This window comes from Nilaparvata lugens, chromosome 5, assembly GCF_014356525.2.
Source record: "Nilaparvata lugens isolate BPH chromosome 5, ASM1435652v1, whole genome shotgun sequence".
NCBI classification, from domain to species: domain Eukaryota; kingdom Metazoa; phylum Arthropoda; class Insecta; order Hemiptera; family Delphacidae; genus Nilaparvata; species Nilaparvata lugens.
Window position 1 is genome coordinate 76,040,779 of NC_052508.1, and position 17,647 is coordinate 76,058,425.

At 32.5% G+C, this 17,647-nt stretch overlaps 1 protein-coding gene across 1 annotated transcript in view; it reads right to left on the reverse strand.

The window, feature by feature from the left end:
- Positions 1 to 6,429: 6,429 nt before the first annotated feature.
- LOC111059336 (protein croquemort) overlaps positions 6,430 to 17,647 on the reverse strand; it is a 49,362-nt gene continuing 38,144 nt past the window's right edge. The window contains exons 7-9 of the mRNA XM_039429303.1: positions 15,892 to 16,257; positions 11,877 to 12,110; positions 6,430 to 7,345 (exon numbers count right to left, since the gene is read on the reverse strand). Of these exons, the coding sequence (XP_039285237.1) occupies positions 7,231 to 7,345; positions 11,877 to 12,110; positions 15,892 to 16,257 (715 nt within the window). The 3' untranslated portion in view covers positions 6,430 to 7,230. The remainder of the gene's footprint in view (positions 7,346 to 11,876; positions 12,111 to 15,891; positions 16,258 to 17,647) is intronic.

The following is a 17,647-nucleotide window of genomic DNA, read 5'->3' on the forward strand; positions in this document are numbered from 1 at the left end:
AAAGATAGAGAGAGTGTGTGTGTGAGTGAGAGAAAGAGTGTGTGATGAAGAGAGGAAGAGAGAGGCGTCTGAAGAGGCACTCCTGCCAGGAAGCGGCTACGAGATCTTGCGCGTACGTGCGCTAGGTGATCTTTTTCACCGCTACACTGCGTCTAGCCCTATCACTCTCTCTTTTCTATATCTATATCCATCGCATTCCCCCTTTCAAATCTAGCCCTATCGCCTTTATCAATATCTATGGCATTCCCCCTTCTATGTTCCAATTCCATTGGAGAGAATGGAGGGTCAAGTATAGGAGAGGACCGGCTGCGCCCTAACTTCACCCTCCTAAGTTTTTAATAAAGGCAGCTAATCAAACAATTCCACATTACATATTATCACATGCGGTGCGAAAACCCCCCTATAGTGAAATTTTCTACCGATTTTCTACCTTGTCACTGCCTTCTATAGTGGATAGCTAATCCAAGTGGTATATCTGATGTAATATAAGCTGCTAATTCTAGTTTTATAAAAAATACCAATTAGGCTAAATTTATTTGTCAAGAAAAAATATTTTTTTCAATTTATTAATCGCAGGTAAGGTGATCCTCAACAAGTATCAAATTAAAAACTTGAAACACTGAAAGCGTGTTCTACTGAAATGCTGAATATTTAAAATAGGTTTATAACCATCATCGGTGAATTAAGTATCTATATGCAAAATTTCAAGTTAATCAGTTGAGTAGTTCTGACGTGATGACGCGTCATTCATAATTCCTATCCCGTACATGTATAAGCCTATCTTTCCTTTATTATATCATAAATAATGTTTTATTATGTATATCAAATACTCTGTTAACTGATTATTATTCTTTATTGATGCGTAAAATAAAAACATCATCTAAATGATAGGGAGAGAGAAATAAGGTAACCTTGTGCTATTCCTCTCCCAAATTTAGATAAGGTTACACATAGTCAGAAATAGGTTGAGTCTTGTAGTTGTTCACTTCACAAAATTTTCAGTCCTTAATTTTATTATTTTCACAAAGTAGATTTTTAAATTTAGATGCTTCAAAACCAAAGATGGAAAAATATTTATTTATTTATCTATCATTTACAATCAACTCAAGGACAAAGAAACAGACCACAGTCCAAAACTTCTTTTCATCCCAGTTTCATAGAATAAATTGTCCAAATAAAGGTTATGTGCGACTTTCCAATTCTTCACTAATTTCAACATTGAAACAAAATACAAACACTTGAAATTAAATTAAATTATTATCACTAAAATAGGAAATATATTCACATATTAAGGGGAGCAGACCAAAAAATATCTCCATAAGCCGTAATGTTAACATATGTACCCTTTTATCAGGAACCCATTGAGGTAGACGTCTAACATTTTGTACAGTACCATTTAGCACTATTATAAACATTTTAACGGGAGGTAATTGCGAAATAATTTTCAAATCTCATTTCATATGCCTTTTTGAAATTCAATACTGTTTTTTTGAGTAGTCATTCAGAAAAAGAATCATATTTAGCGAAAAATGGTTGAAAACTGAAAAGCTTGTGGTAAAGTATGTGAAAAGGTCATGTTATTCAGTGTTCAAAATATCAGGTTGATCGGTTGGATAGATCTCTAGTAGAAAGTACATAATATGTACTTTTAATGTTAACATTATAGCATTTATGGAGTTATTTTCTGGTCTGCTCCCCTTAAAGAAATATTTTTGCAGGACCAAATGAATAAAAATAATTTTATTCCTACATTGTTGAGAAGGATATGGCAACGTTGCGGAGCTAGAAAAGGATAGCGCTATCTGCTTTATCGAATGGTAGACAAGGATAGCAACACCAACGTTAATCAAATACCACCAATATATCGTGGACCTTACTATATAGGTATTCAGAATGTAATGGGCGACTTGTTTGTAATATCTGTGTAGAGGTAAAAAAGCAATCGATCTGTATGCTGATGAATTATTCATAAATGCCGCTGAAAAAAATTGTCGGACAGGAAAACAGGACGTTTTAAAGGCTATAAGGAATAGTATCGCATTAAAATTTTAGTGTTCTCAGAATTTTTCAAGATGTTGAAATTTGCGATGTGTACAAAATTGTAAATTTGTGATTCAACTACATGAAAGCTCACCTTCCTGAATCGAGGAAAATGTGGTCAGAGTAAAACTGCTAAAGTTATGAGATTAATTAAAAATCCCTGATATATATATTACATCCCTGATTAAGCTGATTTACGACTCACACTGGCGCACAAGGAATCTTCCTTTTGCCGGTGTTTTTGCCTCACCTACTGTACTTATGCATGTGATCATAAATTGAATCTTCATTTTAAAACTATTGTTTGTAATGTAAAGGGTATCATTTCGTTATTATATCTAATTAAATAAATGTATGTATCTTGGTTTAAGTGCAGTAGCATATACTTATATTTATTTTTTGTAAAGCTTATTTGTATTTTGTTTTTGGCAAATAAAATTCATTCATTCATTCAATTATAAGTGGAAACACAAAACTAGCTAGGTAGATTTTAAACTGTAGCTAATGAATATAGAGCCAAACTACTGCTGATGTAAAACTAGATCTAATTAGGTACGGTTTATTCCGATCACGAAGCCGGTAATATTAATTCATCAATTGGAGCACGATTGCTTGAAATACTGTACATAAATGAAAACAAACAAAGTAGATATGATGTATTGCGCGATATACATTGCGAAATACTTTTTGTGTGGTTGAGAAGTTTATATTGTGGTAATTATTCATATTGAATGAAAAAGACTAAGAAATTGTCAAAAAACCACAGATTTATTGATACTTAGAAAGACCGGTTTCGGTTATTATACCATTGTCAATCTCTAATAAATCAAAACTAAATACAAGAGCAGCAGAATTTATAGAATAAATTCTGCTGCTCTTGTATTTAGTTTTAGTTTATCAGAGATTGACAATGTATAGATTTATAGAATAAATTCTGCTGCTCTTGTATTTAGTTTTAGTTTATCAGAGATTGACAATGTATAGATTTATAGAATAAATTCTGCTGCTCTTGTATTTAGTTTTAGTTTATCAGAGATTGACAATGCATAGATTTATAGAATAAATTCTGCTGCTCTTGTATTTAGTTTTATTTTATCAGAGATTGACAATGGTGTAATAACCGAAACCGGTCTTTCTAAGTATCAATAAATGTGTGGTTTTTTGACAATTTCTTAGTCTTTTTCATTCAACATTGCAAAATAATTTTAACAGTTGTCATAAAATATACTAAACATTATGCATGGTTTGAGTTTTGGATTGTATTGCAAACTTTGATCTGGGTTTGTTTCAAAGAAATTCAGAACTCTTGGTGACTACACCAGGAGTAGACTACACCAATACACATTCACAAATCATGCTGGTGTAGCTATATAGAGTGTGAGCAAATCTTATGAAATAGTTATAAAAAAATTATTAATTTCGATTTATTTAATTCTCTATTAATTGAGGAGGTAAAATAAACAGTGTACTGCGAATTTTGTTCTTAAATATATTTAAAGCAATTTATTATCAATAAAATATATAACATCAATAGTAGATTGAATATATTCCACTAGCTCATATATATATATAAGTATTCTACTCCACTGAGATTTACAATATGCTGAATTGCAAGATACTATTACATATATAGTAATATCACAATATTGAGCATGATAATGTACACAAAACTATTATATAGAGTGTTCATTATGTCGCGCACATCAAAATAAATATGTCTGTTTTTTAGAAAAAGACAATGTCTGTTTTTTTATTTATTTATAATATTTATTTTACAATTGCTTATCAGGAAATACTCATCCTATATCAAGTGAGAACACGTGACTGTAAAAATGGGGGTTTCATATTTAGTGTTTGGCTAACACAAGATAGCATTTCCATTTATGTACGGTATAAAAACATAATATGTAATGTCATTCAATATGTACAGGTGACAAGAATTTTTTTCCGTTAGGCCTACTCTTGAATATAAATAAAAATACAAATCTAAGTAACCTTTTTACTTTCCTTGCCCAATCACCATAGGTAAGGAAAGTATTGCTTTCCGAGAAAAAATAAGGTGCCCCAATTTCAAAATTTATTAAAATTGTTTTCTCACAAAGGGTACTTAATTTTTATATTTATAGGTGACAACATGTCTACAATATTGTTTTGTATACGACAATGTAAGCATGTCATTTTGCCAAGAGCATCGAGAGTTATTTCTGGAACAGTATTTTACCAGTATTCAACGCATCCAGATTTTTTCCTGTGGGATTATCTCAGAGGGTTTGATAAATAGGTTTTATACTATAAAATTGAATGTTTTGAAATTGAAATTACCACGGAGATAAGCAATTTTGTGGCATGAATGTCACACGAAAGCATACTCCTGTAAAATTTTAATTTCTATTGAAATAAAGTGGATTTTTGACAACATTTCAAGTCTTTTCAATAACCAATTTTATCTTGAAGTGAGCGACATGACGAACTGTATAATTCTGTATAATGCACTGTCAATTCTAAACCAACATAAAAATATAAGAAAAACATATCGACATGATCTTCACAAATATAAAACGTATACATTTCAAATAATTAATAATTAGTTATAGAAACTTTTACAGTTTCATTGGAACTTTTCAGTTAAAAATCATGTATTGCACTGTGTATTCTAAACCAACATAAAAATATAAGAAACACACATTGACATGATCTTCACAAAACAATATAAAACGTATACATTTCAAAGAATTAATAATTAGTTATAGAAACTTTTACAGTTCCATTGGAACTTTTCAGTTAAAAATCATGTAATGCACTGTGTATTCTAAAACAACATAAAAATATAAGAAACACACATTGACATGATCTTCACAAACATAAATAGAACATTTCAAAGAATTAATAATTAGTTATAGAAACTTTCACAGTTTCATTGGTACTTTTCAGTTAAAAATCATGTAATGCACTGTGTATTCTAAACCAACATAAAAAGATAAGAAACACACATTGACATGATCTTCACAAACATAAAAAGAACATTTCAAAGAATTAATAATTAGTTATAGAAACTTTCACAGTTTCATTGGAACTTTTCAGCGAAAATTCATGCTAGAACGCATAAAAAGCAATGAGACCATTTTATTAGGGCGTCTACCCTGAAATAATAAGGCGCAATGAAAATCTGAAGTTCATTCAGATACAAACTTGGATAACAATGTCATCGTTCATCAAAAAAAAACAATTATTAACCAAAATAAAAAATATCAGCAAGTAAACATTCAACATAAATCATTAAAAATTATTAATCTCACACTCACAACATCACAGCTAAATTTGACCTGACAAAATCAAAACTATCTTTATAAAATGCTTAGCCTAATAAAGAATATTTTATATCCTATTAGAATGCAATAAGCATTTCCATTACAAATTATATGAGTATTCATGGAATTAGGTAAGTTAGTCCTCTAGTAGTAATTTTATTGAAAAATCTTGAAAGTTCCTCTCAAAAACAACAAAGTAACTAGGGAGAGTGCACTTGAAAGTACTCAATAATGTAGTGCATGGACCAAATCGAATCAACTTAGAAGAAAAATATGTTAAACTACAAATTAGAACATTTATTAAAATAAAATACGAAGAACGTCAATTCACTTGATTACATTTTCCATTCAACTAAATTCACAATTATTATTTTCCTGATGGTAATAAATTTGGAAATTGCATTTGTTCAAATTAATGCTAATTAAGGAATAATTATTATTAAACGAAAACCCCAATTGAATGCTGTAAATCACCCCAAAGACTTGTGCCACAGCAAATATTGACAACAGGGTAAACAGCTAGATGGAAATTCGATGAACGCTACTATACAAAATTATTTGTCAGCCCGGGAATCGAACCCGGTACCTCCTAATTGCCGGTCAGGAATGCTTACCCTAAAGCCCCACACACACACATCGATTTTGTTCTTACGGTATTCTGCCGGCCTTATAGATTTAATTAGATTAAACAGATTATTTCAAACAGATGTTTGTCAAGTTCCGTTTGATCTGATACGATGGCAAGATATCGTACGAACCAAAATCGATATGTGTGTGCGGGGCTTAAAGCTGCGTTTACACCAAAGTTATTAACAAAATGTTAATAACTAATTCTTTATAGATTCTATTAGATTGAACGGAACTTGACAAACACATATGTTCATCATGAGTGTATGATAAGTAATGTTCAATCTAATAGATTCTATTACAATTGATAGATAGTTATTGAATTAATAACTACCTATAATTAGTTATTAACATTTTGTTAATAACTTTGGTGTAAGCGCAGCTTTAGAGTTCGATTCCCGGGCTGACAAATTATTTTTAATAGTAGCGCTCATCGAATTTCCATCTAGCTGTTTACACTGTTGTCAATATTTGCTGTAGCACAAGTCTTCGGGGTGATTTACAGCATTTAATTGGGATTTTCGTTTAATAACTATTATTATTCTCCTGTTTTGAAAATATTATATTCTATGACGTTGTGATACCGTACACCGAGTGAACTTTAGAATAAATACTATTCTAGAACCTTATTTGATCCCTATTTGATTTGAATATTCAAATTTTATGCTATTCTAATAGTAAGTTTGTTTAGCAAATCCTTTCTTTCAGGATTCAGATGTCGGGTGATGACTGATTCAATAAGTAGGCCTATATACTTTTACACGAGATAAGAACATATATTATTTTCTAATTTCTAGAAAGTGGTTCTAAAAAATATTCCACTGGAGCCATAAAGTCGCTCCAAATATGACGACCCATTAGAAAAGAGATTTATTTTATAAATGCTAATGAATGTGATATAATAATGTTAACGAAATTCCAATAATTTCGGTAGCAGTTATAAGTTTGAAATTTCAATCAACATAATTCAAATAAGACAGTCCAATTTCGGAACTTCAGAATATTGATTACTAGCTTACCAATTTTTATATAATATCAGTAAACTGAGATCTACCAGTAAATTGATTACCGGTAGATCAATAGTTTTAGAATAGCTAATATCAAGGAACACTCATTGCAATATACTTCTTATCAAATGAAATCTACCTGATAACGTCCTTTAAGATCGATGTGCCAGTTATTTAGTGAACTGTTTCCAATGAGTTTGCAGTTTGCTTTCCAGGCATAATCCCCTCCAATTCCGTTCAGATGAGTTTCATGTAGTTTCTGACGGACTTCTTTGAACCGAGTTTATACTCAAACTGTTTGTTGCATTAATCAATGGCTGACATGCTTTCATTTCGTAGTTTTTGTCCTTCTTGTCCAAATGCCTGCAAGTGGAAAACAATAAATTGGTTGAAGTTGGCAAAGTATATAAAATAATAAAGTATAAAGTATATAAAATAAATAATAGAAAATAGATGGCAGAATGATGAGAGGCATAGATTGTATCTATTCAAGAGGAAAACAATTTTCAGGAGGAGATCATTTTTTACGAAGTTGCCAAACAATTTGAAAATTTTGGAAGATATTAGAGGATTTGGTATTAAATTGAAGGTATATTTGTTAGGCTTACAACTGTATTCGTTGCAGGACTTTGATAATACTTTTTGTGTAGTTGAGAAGTTGATATTGTTGTAATTATTCATAATAAGTACTAAAAATTGTCAGAAAACCACAGATTTATTGATAGGTCTAAAGACCGGTTTCGGTTGTAGAGTTTATCAGAGATTGGATAGAATAGAATAGAATCTTTATTGCAGCAATATCTGGTCTTCGGATACAATACAAGTGTCAAATATATACAACATGATACAAAATACAAATATATTACATCAGTAAGTTACCCTATGATAATATGTCACCTGATTTTCAACTTATAACTGGATATTCCTAGCTAAAGTATAAAAATCTTCAATCTTGTTTAAAGTGTTAGCTGCTAAGAAGCGTTTCATATGATTTTTAAAAGTTCCATTCTCCATATTTCTAAGATCTTCAGGGAGTGAATTAAACTATTTTATTGATAGAAATAGAAATGTTTTTTGTGTACTAGAATAGGTATACCGATAAGTAGTCGAATTACCCCTATTTCTAGTGTTATGGCTATGAACTACCCCCTGCTCCACAAACTTCTCCAAATTCTCCTTAACATAAATAAGGCTCTGTTGAACAAATATTGAAGGCAGAGTCAATATTCCCAGAATTTTACAATGCTCATCACACTGTGCTCGCTTAGAAAGCCCAGAAATCAGTCTGATAGCCCTTTCTCTGTATTCTAAAAAGTATACCACTCTAAGCTCTGGAACCCCAAAGTATGATGCCATATGACAAATGAAATTGATGTGAGCGTAATAAATCACCTTTAAAACATCCAAATGTTGTTGAATGAAAAAGACTAAGAAATTGTCAAAAAAACACTGATTTATTATCAGTGGCAGGCCTGCCATTGGCAGGCGTTCATGCCCTCGACCAATAGCAGTACTCGCCTACTAGTATAAATTCTGCTGCTCTTGTATTTAGTTTTAGTTTATCAGAGATTGACAATGGTGTAATAACCGAAACCGGTCTTTCTAATTATCTATAAATCAGTGTTTTTTGACAATTTCTTAGTCTTTTTCATTCAATATGAATAATTACCACAATATCAACTTCTCAACTACACAAAAAAAGTCCAAATGTTGTCATTGTCATTTTGACAATGGTGTAACAACCGAAACCGGTCATTATCTATCAATAAATCTGTGGTTTTCTGAGAATTTTTAGTATTTTTATTTAATACTTTGATGAGTATGACATTTGTTTGTTATTAGTTATTTAGGCTACATAAAAGTTTGTGGCACTATTCAAATGTATTTGTACATAAATAAAAATATAAATATAAATCTCAGTACCATTTTAAATTATTTTGTGACAACATGTTTCGGACATCGATGCCATTTTCAAACATGTGACAAAATAATTGAAAAGGGTACTGGGATTTATATTTATATTTTTATTTATATTAGAAGTAGGCCTTAAGAAAAACAAAAAATTGCGCATTTGTACATGTTTAATGAATAAAGATTTTTCAATTCAATTCAATTAAGTTGTTTTGAATCATTCGTCAACTTTTCGGTTACGGTAAGTATAATTTTATGATATCTTGTGATAATATTGTGATGAAACTCATCATTCCAGCGTAAGTTGAATTAAAGGTGTGAACAATTGAATACTGTAATGTTCAGTGAGGTCAAAGTTATAATGGCAGTGTTTGATTAGTAATGGTATTGCTATCGTTGTCTATCATTCAACAAAGCGGATAGCACTGTCTTTTTCTCGCTTTGTTCTGTTGCCAGATCGTCTTTCAACAATGTAGAATTAATAATTAATTTGCAAAATATTCAATTTTGATTATGGAAATTCATTTTAAATTATTGAAAAATATGATTTCTTGCTTGATCAAATATAATTGATTATTTTAAACGAGGATGAACCGTTATTATTACATCAATTAAACTGTATCAGCTACCGTCTATAGAGGGCATTGACAAGACAGAGGATCGACAACGTTGTTCTGCTGTCTTCCTCCACTGCCATTATAACGAGAATCTCACTATAGTTTAGTCACAGCCTGTGTTTCATCACAAACCAAAATAAAATTACAGAACCTTGCCTAGAGAATTCACGAAAATGAGCATGATAATCATGAAGGTGGACCATTTGAAGGTAAATGACATTTTACAATATAAAAACTCTTATGACTTGATTAAACCAAACTCGAACTTGAAATAAATAAGGAATGTACATTTTAATTCAAAATTTGAATTGTTATTGAGAAAAATAAATTCGTCCTGAATAAGGATGTGGCTTGTGAAATTATTGAGTTAAATTATTGATTTGAGTTAAATTATAGGATTTGAGATTTTTATAAATTTCAAATCATCGTCCAGCCACGCAAAGAAAAACTAGGAATATTCTTATTACACTACATCTGTAGGTGATAGGTTGCTTGTAGTTAGCTTAAGGCTGTGCAATGGCTATAAATAAACTTTCTACTGGTTATTTTTCACAAATTTTCGATTTGTATATCATCAACCTATCAAAATGTAAAAGTTTTCGCAGGAAAACATTTTTTTCCGATTATTACTTTTTGAGATATGAGCGCCTAAAGTTTAAATTTTGGGACAGAACATTTCAAATTCGGTAATAGATAAATCCGTGAGATTTAGAGGATGAATTATTCTCCAAGGTATTGTTGATTGAATAAAACAAAAATTTTCTGAAAATATCAATTTTTGAGAACGTTATTCAATTTACTAAAAATGACCAAAAATAGCTATTAGTAGAGTGAATATTTCAATGATCTAATAATAAGCTTTCATAATAGAGATTGTACATTTTGTAGATGAATTACATCATAGAGAAACAATAGCGTAAGCATTTTGTCACCTGGTCATATGGGACATATATATACAGTAATAATATAATTCATCTCATATTGATCAGGATTTTAGAGTATTTCAAATTTTTGTAATGTATGAATTTTTTGGCAAATAAATTTCAAATTTCAAATATATCTGTCATTGGCAGAGAGATTGTTCATTTGTTGTTGCGTGATATTGACTGTAGCTTCTCTCTGTTTTCAATAACAAACGTGTGCTTGTGCGATAGATAGAAAAATATTATCATGTACTCGAGGTAACTTTCATGTTTGGCATTGACTGATAGTTTATTTTAAACTTAAATTATCTTTTTGGGGCAGAGCTCGTTTGGTAGGACTGACAGTAAAAGTTGCTCTTGTTTTATAATACAATTCTCTTCAAACTGCCCGAACTGCGACAGGAAAACTATATACTGTCTTATGAAACAAGAACAATATCTATCCTTCTCACCAGAACAGCCAAACTTTTACTGTCAGTCCTATCAAAACGAGCTCTGCCCCAAAAATATAATTTTGGGGTATAGATAAACTATCAGTCAATGCCAAACTTAGAAGTCACCTCGAGTACAATATTTTTCTATCTATCGCACAAGCACACGTTTGTTATTAAAAACGCAACAACAAATAAACAATCTTTCCGCCAATGACAGATGACTGTTCAATGAATTTAAATTTATAACTCTGAAATCCTGATCAATGTGAGATAAATATAATATTATTATATATTTATATGTTCCATATGACCAGGTGACAATTTCTACAATCTCTGGATAGCAGCGCTATCAAACAAGCGATCTTATCAATAAAATGTACATAATATTCAAGAATACAATAGATGAAATTTACTACAAATATAATTAAATTCCCTTTTTCCGGAAATTTACCTTTACTCAAATATGGGAAAAACATGTACTACAGCAGGTGTAGTAGTAATACCTTAAATTTTATACGAAGCCATTGCAGTTAGCCAGTCTACAGATGGAAATAATTACTGAGATATTTGCAGCATTTAATTTGGATTCTCGTTTAATAATAATTAATATCTAAAGTGCGAGATAAATTACTTTTAACATGGCTCTTTCTCGAAGACGGAGAGGTCCGATGCTCTATCCTCCACTAATCCCTCCCACTACCTAGCAGCATTCTCCTTCTTTTGTGTCTGAGTGAGAGAGCTTTGTAACGCGACGCGGCAACACTCCCCTCCATCTATTGCTGGCAATGTTCCAAGAAGTGAACTGGTCAGCAGGTATATTGGTTTGTGTATGTTACGGAGATGTGTTCATCACAAGAACATGAAGCAAAATGACACGGCGCATCCAATTGTGCGCAGGATGTCCGTCTGTGTCTACGCTACAAACTGTGGAGGGAGAAATGGGTTTCTCCTCTTCATGTTAAAAGTAATTTATCTCGCACTTTAGTAGGCTATGTTATCCAGTACTTACACAACAGCTAGGTTCTTCTTGTACATGTCGTCCTGGTTTGCCGTGAAGAACAGGATGGCCAGCCAGAGCACGATAAATAGCAGGCCGACACCCATGAGCACAGAGGCGCCGGTCGCCATCAGAGTGGGCAGCTGAAGGACAAACTTCAACCCGGCCGCCATTTCGCCGGTCATGCTCGCCCGCTGGTTGAACCACATCATCGGAAAGTAGATGTACGGAGTGTCGTGGAATGGCCTGTATAACACACAATTATCTATTCATCATTTTTTAGTAATAAATTTTTTTTTCTTTCCACTCCAGGAAGAGTAGGAAGAGGAGAGATTGATTGAGTACTTTATTCATGTAGATTACAACAATATATAATGGCTTACACACTTATATACAATAGCTTACAATACAGCAAAATTATAGATAAATTTACAAAATATAAGTTAAGAAAATAATTATTGAGCTGTAGATAATATGAAAAAGAACAATTTGTAATAACTATAGATAAAATAGATTATATTGTTATGCATCTACATAAATTGGCGGAGCATTGGACATATCAATGTCCATTCTTCGGAAAGAATATTAAAAATATCCTCCCCACTAACTCTCTACCAAATAGGAATAGGAATAGGAGAGAGAGTGAGCGGAAGAGTAGGAAGATGAGGAAGAGGAATAGGAGAGAGAGTGAGAGGAAGAGGAGGAGGATGAGGAAGAGGAGAGAGAGTGAGAGGAAGAGTAGGAAGAGGAGAGAGAGTGAGAGGAAGAGGAGGAGGATGAGGAAGAGGAGAGAGATTGATTGAGTATTTTATTTATGTAGATTACAATATATACTGGCTTATACAGTTGTATACAGTATAATAGCACACAATACAACAAAGTTTTAGATGAATTTACATAATATAAACCAAACAAATAATTACCTGCTATAACAAAATACCTGACTGGTGTGTCGTAATTTAGTTGTTCAAAAGTGATTATTAACAAGCAGTTCGTAATGGAAACAAACATTGAAGAAAAAATAATTATTGAACTGTATCTTCTTCTCTTCTGCTTCAATCGTCCGATTGGTTGGCAGCTTTCCATCTTTGTCTGTCCAGAGCCAGCTGTTTTAGTTGGGTAGAGCTCTGGACCCCAAGATCCCGGGTTATCTGCTTCAAATATTGTAGCCGGGGTCTTCCACGAGCCCGTTGTCCACTGATTGCACCTTCCAGTATTGTTAGTGTGAATTCGCTGTGTCTTATAATATCCAAGAATGCCGTCTGTCCCTAAGAGATTTCAATAGAGTTTTTTGTGTCTCTTCAGCCCTTTGAAATACTTCTTCATTTGTTATTCTATCGGTCCATTTTATTTTCAGCATTCGCCTCCAACACCATACTTCAAATGCATTAATTGCCTTTTCTTCCGCCTTACCGATAGTCCATGTCTCTGAGCCATATAGTGCAATACTCCAGATACAACTCTTTATAAGTCTCTTTCTCAAGTCCAAATTCAGACTTTTGGAGGAAAGCACATTCCGTTTATTGATGAAAATGGCCTTGGCTTCTCTTATACGGCGCTTTATGTCTTCTTTGTCTTTTCCATCCTCTGAAATAATGCTACCTAAGTATTTAAATTTTTTTACTTGTTTGAGAGCGTTATTTTCTATCTTTACTATTTCAAAATCAGGATTCTTGGAGCAGATCATCACTTCTGTCTTAGCCTTATTTATCTCCATGTAAAATTCATTTTTGAGAATGTCATGCAAGGTATTCAGTGCTCTCTCTAGATTACCTTTATCTTGTGCCACTATTGAACTGTATATGATATGAAAAAAGAAGCAATTTGGGATAACTATACAAGATAATATTGTAATGCATCTACATGAATTGGCGGAGCTTTAGACATATCAATGTCCATTCTTCGGAAATAATATTCAATGTATCCTTCTCAGTAACTCTCTACCAGAACGTTAATTTGATTTATTCAACTTGGGATTTATTTACAAACTATCTGGCTTCGTACCGCCAAATAGTTAATGCATCTCATGACAGACTGTAGCTGGATGCACACCTGAGGAGGCGCGATGCGGCATTTTATTTATAAAGATAATTTTCCAACTACAAAATAAATAATTTACTGAAGATCAATTTATTCTGAACATAGTAGACAGCACAATTATTCGAAACAAAGCAATGTCTTTAGAGCATGTAAGTCTTTAACCTGAGGCCGCACTGCTGGATGGTTACACACAGAACAGTCATTTTGTTTTTAATCGGGGCATTTAGAATAAAATACATGGGCGGTTATGGAGCAGCACACACTCTTGTCTACTATCTACCGACAGCTGTTTCATGATGCAATGATTATAACAGCTAATTTTTATTTCTGTGTATGGCCAGCTCACAAATTTTCTCCCATAAGGATTACATGTAAACTTTGAAGGGAAGAGTCCTGAGGTTGGATTATGAATTTGATAGGTCCTTAAACCTGGTCCTGAACATAACAAACACAACTGGAAAAATCATCAAATTCTTTGCACACATTGAGAAGTTATTGAATGTCAAAATTTGAGGCTAGATTTTTATTTATATATATTTTTGTTTCTGAGTGTGGCCAGCTCACAAATTTTCTCCCATAAGGATTACATGTAAACTTTGCAGGAAAGAGTCCTGAAGCCGGATTATAAATTTGATAGGCCATAAACCTGGTCCTGAACATAACGACCCAGCTGAGAAAAAAACCATCAAACTCGGTGCACACATAAAAAGTTATTGAATGTCAAAATTTGAGGCTAGATTTTTATTTATATATTTTTGTTTCTGAGTGTGGCCAGCTCACAAATTTTCTCCCACAAGGATTACATGTAAACTTTGTAGGAAAGAGTCCTGAAGTCGGATTATAAATTTGATAGGCCATAAACCTGATCCTGAACATAACGAACACAACTGAAAAAAAAAATAAAATTCGGTGCACACATTGAGAAGTTATTGAATGTCAAAATTTGAGGCTCGATTTTTATTTATATAGATGAAAGACATTGTGAAAGTTTAAGGCAGTGCAAAGGCTAAGAATAAACTTTCTACTGGTGATATTTTTCGATTTGTATATTATCAAGCTTTCAAAATGGAAAAGTTTTCTTAGGAAAACATTTTTTCCGATCATTACTTTTTGAGATAAGAGCGCCTAAAGTTTACATTTTTGGGACAGAACATTTCAATTCGGTGATTTGGGGGATAAATTACTTCATTATATTATTGTTGATTGATTAAAACCAAAATTTTCTGAAAATATCAATTTTTGAGAAAGTTATTCAATTTACCAAAAAATAACTCAACTAAAAGTTATTTTTAGTTAATTGAATAACCTTCTAAAAAATTGATTTTTTAGAAATTTTTTGTTTTAATCAATCAACAATAATATAATGAAGTAATTTATCCCCCAAATCACCGAATTGACATGTTCTGTCCCAAAAATGTAAAAATATGAAGAAATTTATATGAAGAAATTTATCCCCCAAATCACATGGCTTTATCTCTTACCGAATTTGAAATGTTCTGTACCAAAAATTTAAACTTTAGGCGCTCATATCTCAAAAAGTAATGATCGGAAAAATGTTTTCCTGAGAAAACTTTTTCATTTTGATAGCTTGATAATATACAAATCGAAAAATATCACCAGTAGAAAGTTTATTTTTTGCCTTTGCACAGCCTCAAGTACATATGAAGAGTTAAGAACTAATAAAATGTGATTAGATAAATGAATAAAATTTTCATTTTTCTCACCCTATACCTTGCAACATTTGAAGTAACCAACTCACCCAATCCCTTCCAACATTTGAAGCAATAACCAACTCACCCAATCCCTTCCAACATTTGAAGCAATAACCAACTCACCCAATCCCTTCCAACATTTGAAGCAATAACCAACTCACCCAATCCCTTCCAACATTTGGAGCAATAACCAACTCACCCAATCCCTTCCAACATTTGAAGCAATAACCAACTCACCCAATCCCTTCCAACATTTGAAGCAATAACCAACTCACCCAATCCCTTCCAACGTCTGCAGCAGCAGATTGATCTGCAACCTAGCGGCAACATCGAGCGGGATGCCGGTGCGCGGCTCCATGGTGATGTAGAAGCGATGCTTCTCCGCATCCGGACTCATGCCGTCGACGGCATCCCGATAGTAGGGATCGGCGAGGAAAAAGTGGGGATACGACACGAAGGCGGGTGCGCCGTAGCGACACGAGGTGACGTTGATCACCCCGGACGGCGAGCATTCGCCGTTGCAGAAGCACTCGTTCTCCGGCCGCAGTGTGCCGTTATCCACCACGTACTCGTCCATCGAGTACGTGTAGCCGTCTATGCCGTGCACGGCTCGGTCCTCGAAGTAGTTGAATGACACTGACCTGCAAAGTGTGTTCCGATTAGATTATTGAATAGACTTAGAACGTTGTCAAAAATCCACTTTAATCAAATAAAGATTAATATTTTACAGGAGCATGCTTTCGTGTGTGCTCACACATCATCAGCTGTAAGTTACAGTAAAGTTACAGGAAGTAGAAAGATTCCAACTTAACAAAAAAAAAATTAGTTTATTGAACATTTAAGGAAAAAAAATAGACTAGGTTGTTAACCCAATTTCAGTAGTTTTCTAGGATTCTTGATAAGTATTTCCAACAGTGATGATGATATTTCACAATTCCTTCATTTTATTACAAATTTTCACTCTGAAATCTTTTTAACTTAGATAACCTATTTTACTGCCTTACACCTATTTATTTTTATTATAATTTTTTTTTCATATGAAATATTCATGTAATTTCAAATAATTTGTTGGAATTATGAAAATTAGAATTAACAATCAATTACAATGATCAAGTGGCTCTTGCTTTTCTTTTTGTTAGTTTTATAATAAGTAAAAAGTTTTTCATAAAAATTAGGCCGAAATCATATAATTTCTAATGATTTTGATAAAATTAAGAATTAAAATTAAAATCATAAATTAAAAATAGGAATGATAATTAGTCAGAATGATCAAGTAGCTCTTGCTTTTGTTTTTGTTAAGTTGGAATCTTTCTACTTCCTCTAACTTTACTGTAACTTACAGCTGATGATGTGTGAGCACACACGAAAGCATGCTCCTGTAAAATATTAATCTTTATTTAATTAAAGTGGATTTTTGACAACGTTCCAAGTCTATTCAATTATGGAAAAGTTCCACAACATCAACATGCACACTACCGATTAGATTAGATTAGTATTAATTAGATTAGTATTAGATTTTATCATGTCCTGAACATCCACAATAGTGTACAGAGGATGGGTCAACATTCAACTTATATATAGGTAAAAAACACATAATAAAATGTTTAAAAAGGAAAACCAGTCATATAGATCACTCAGACTAGTACTCCTGCTTAAGCCTACTTAATCACATACAGGACATAGTGTAAGCAAGATATGCCTACACCCAATATGTAAGGGGAAAAGAACTATGAGTACAAGAAATGAACAGAATAACTAGAACTTTAATGAGTCTTTAACATATTTACATTTGAACAAAACAAGATTAATTTGATTATAAAACAATTTTTTTATATGAATTAATGGGGAAAAACTCGCTTGCTGCTAATGAGGATTCAATGTTTGTGGCTATGAAAATTTAAGAACAAATGATTCAGTAGTCACCTACCTTTTTGAAATAGCTTCCCACTTTGGCATCCACTGGTATTTCGCGGCGTTAATTATTAATTAAAAATCAAAATAACTGATCCAATGAAATGGGTTCAGATCTCG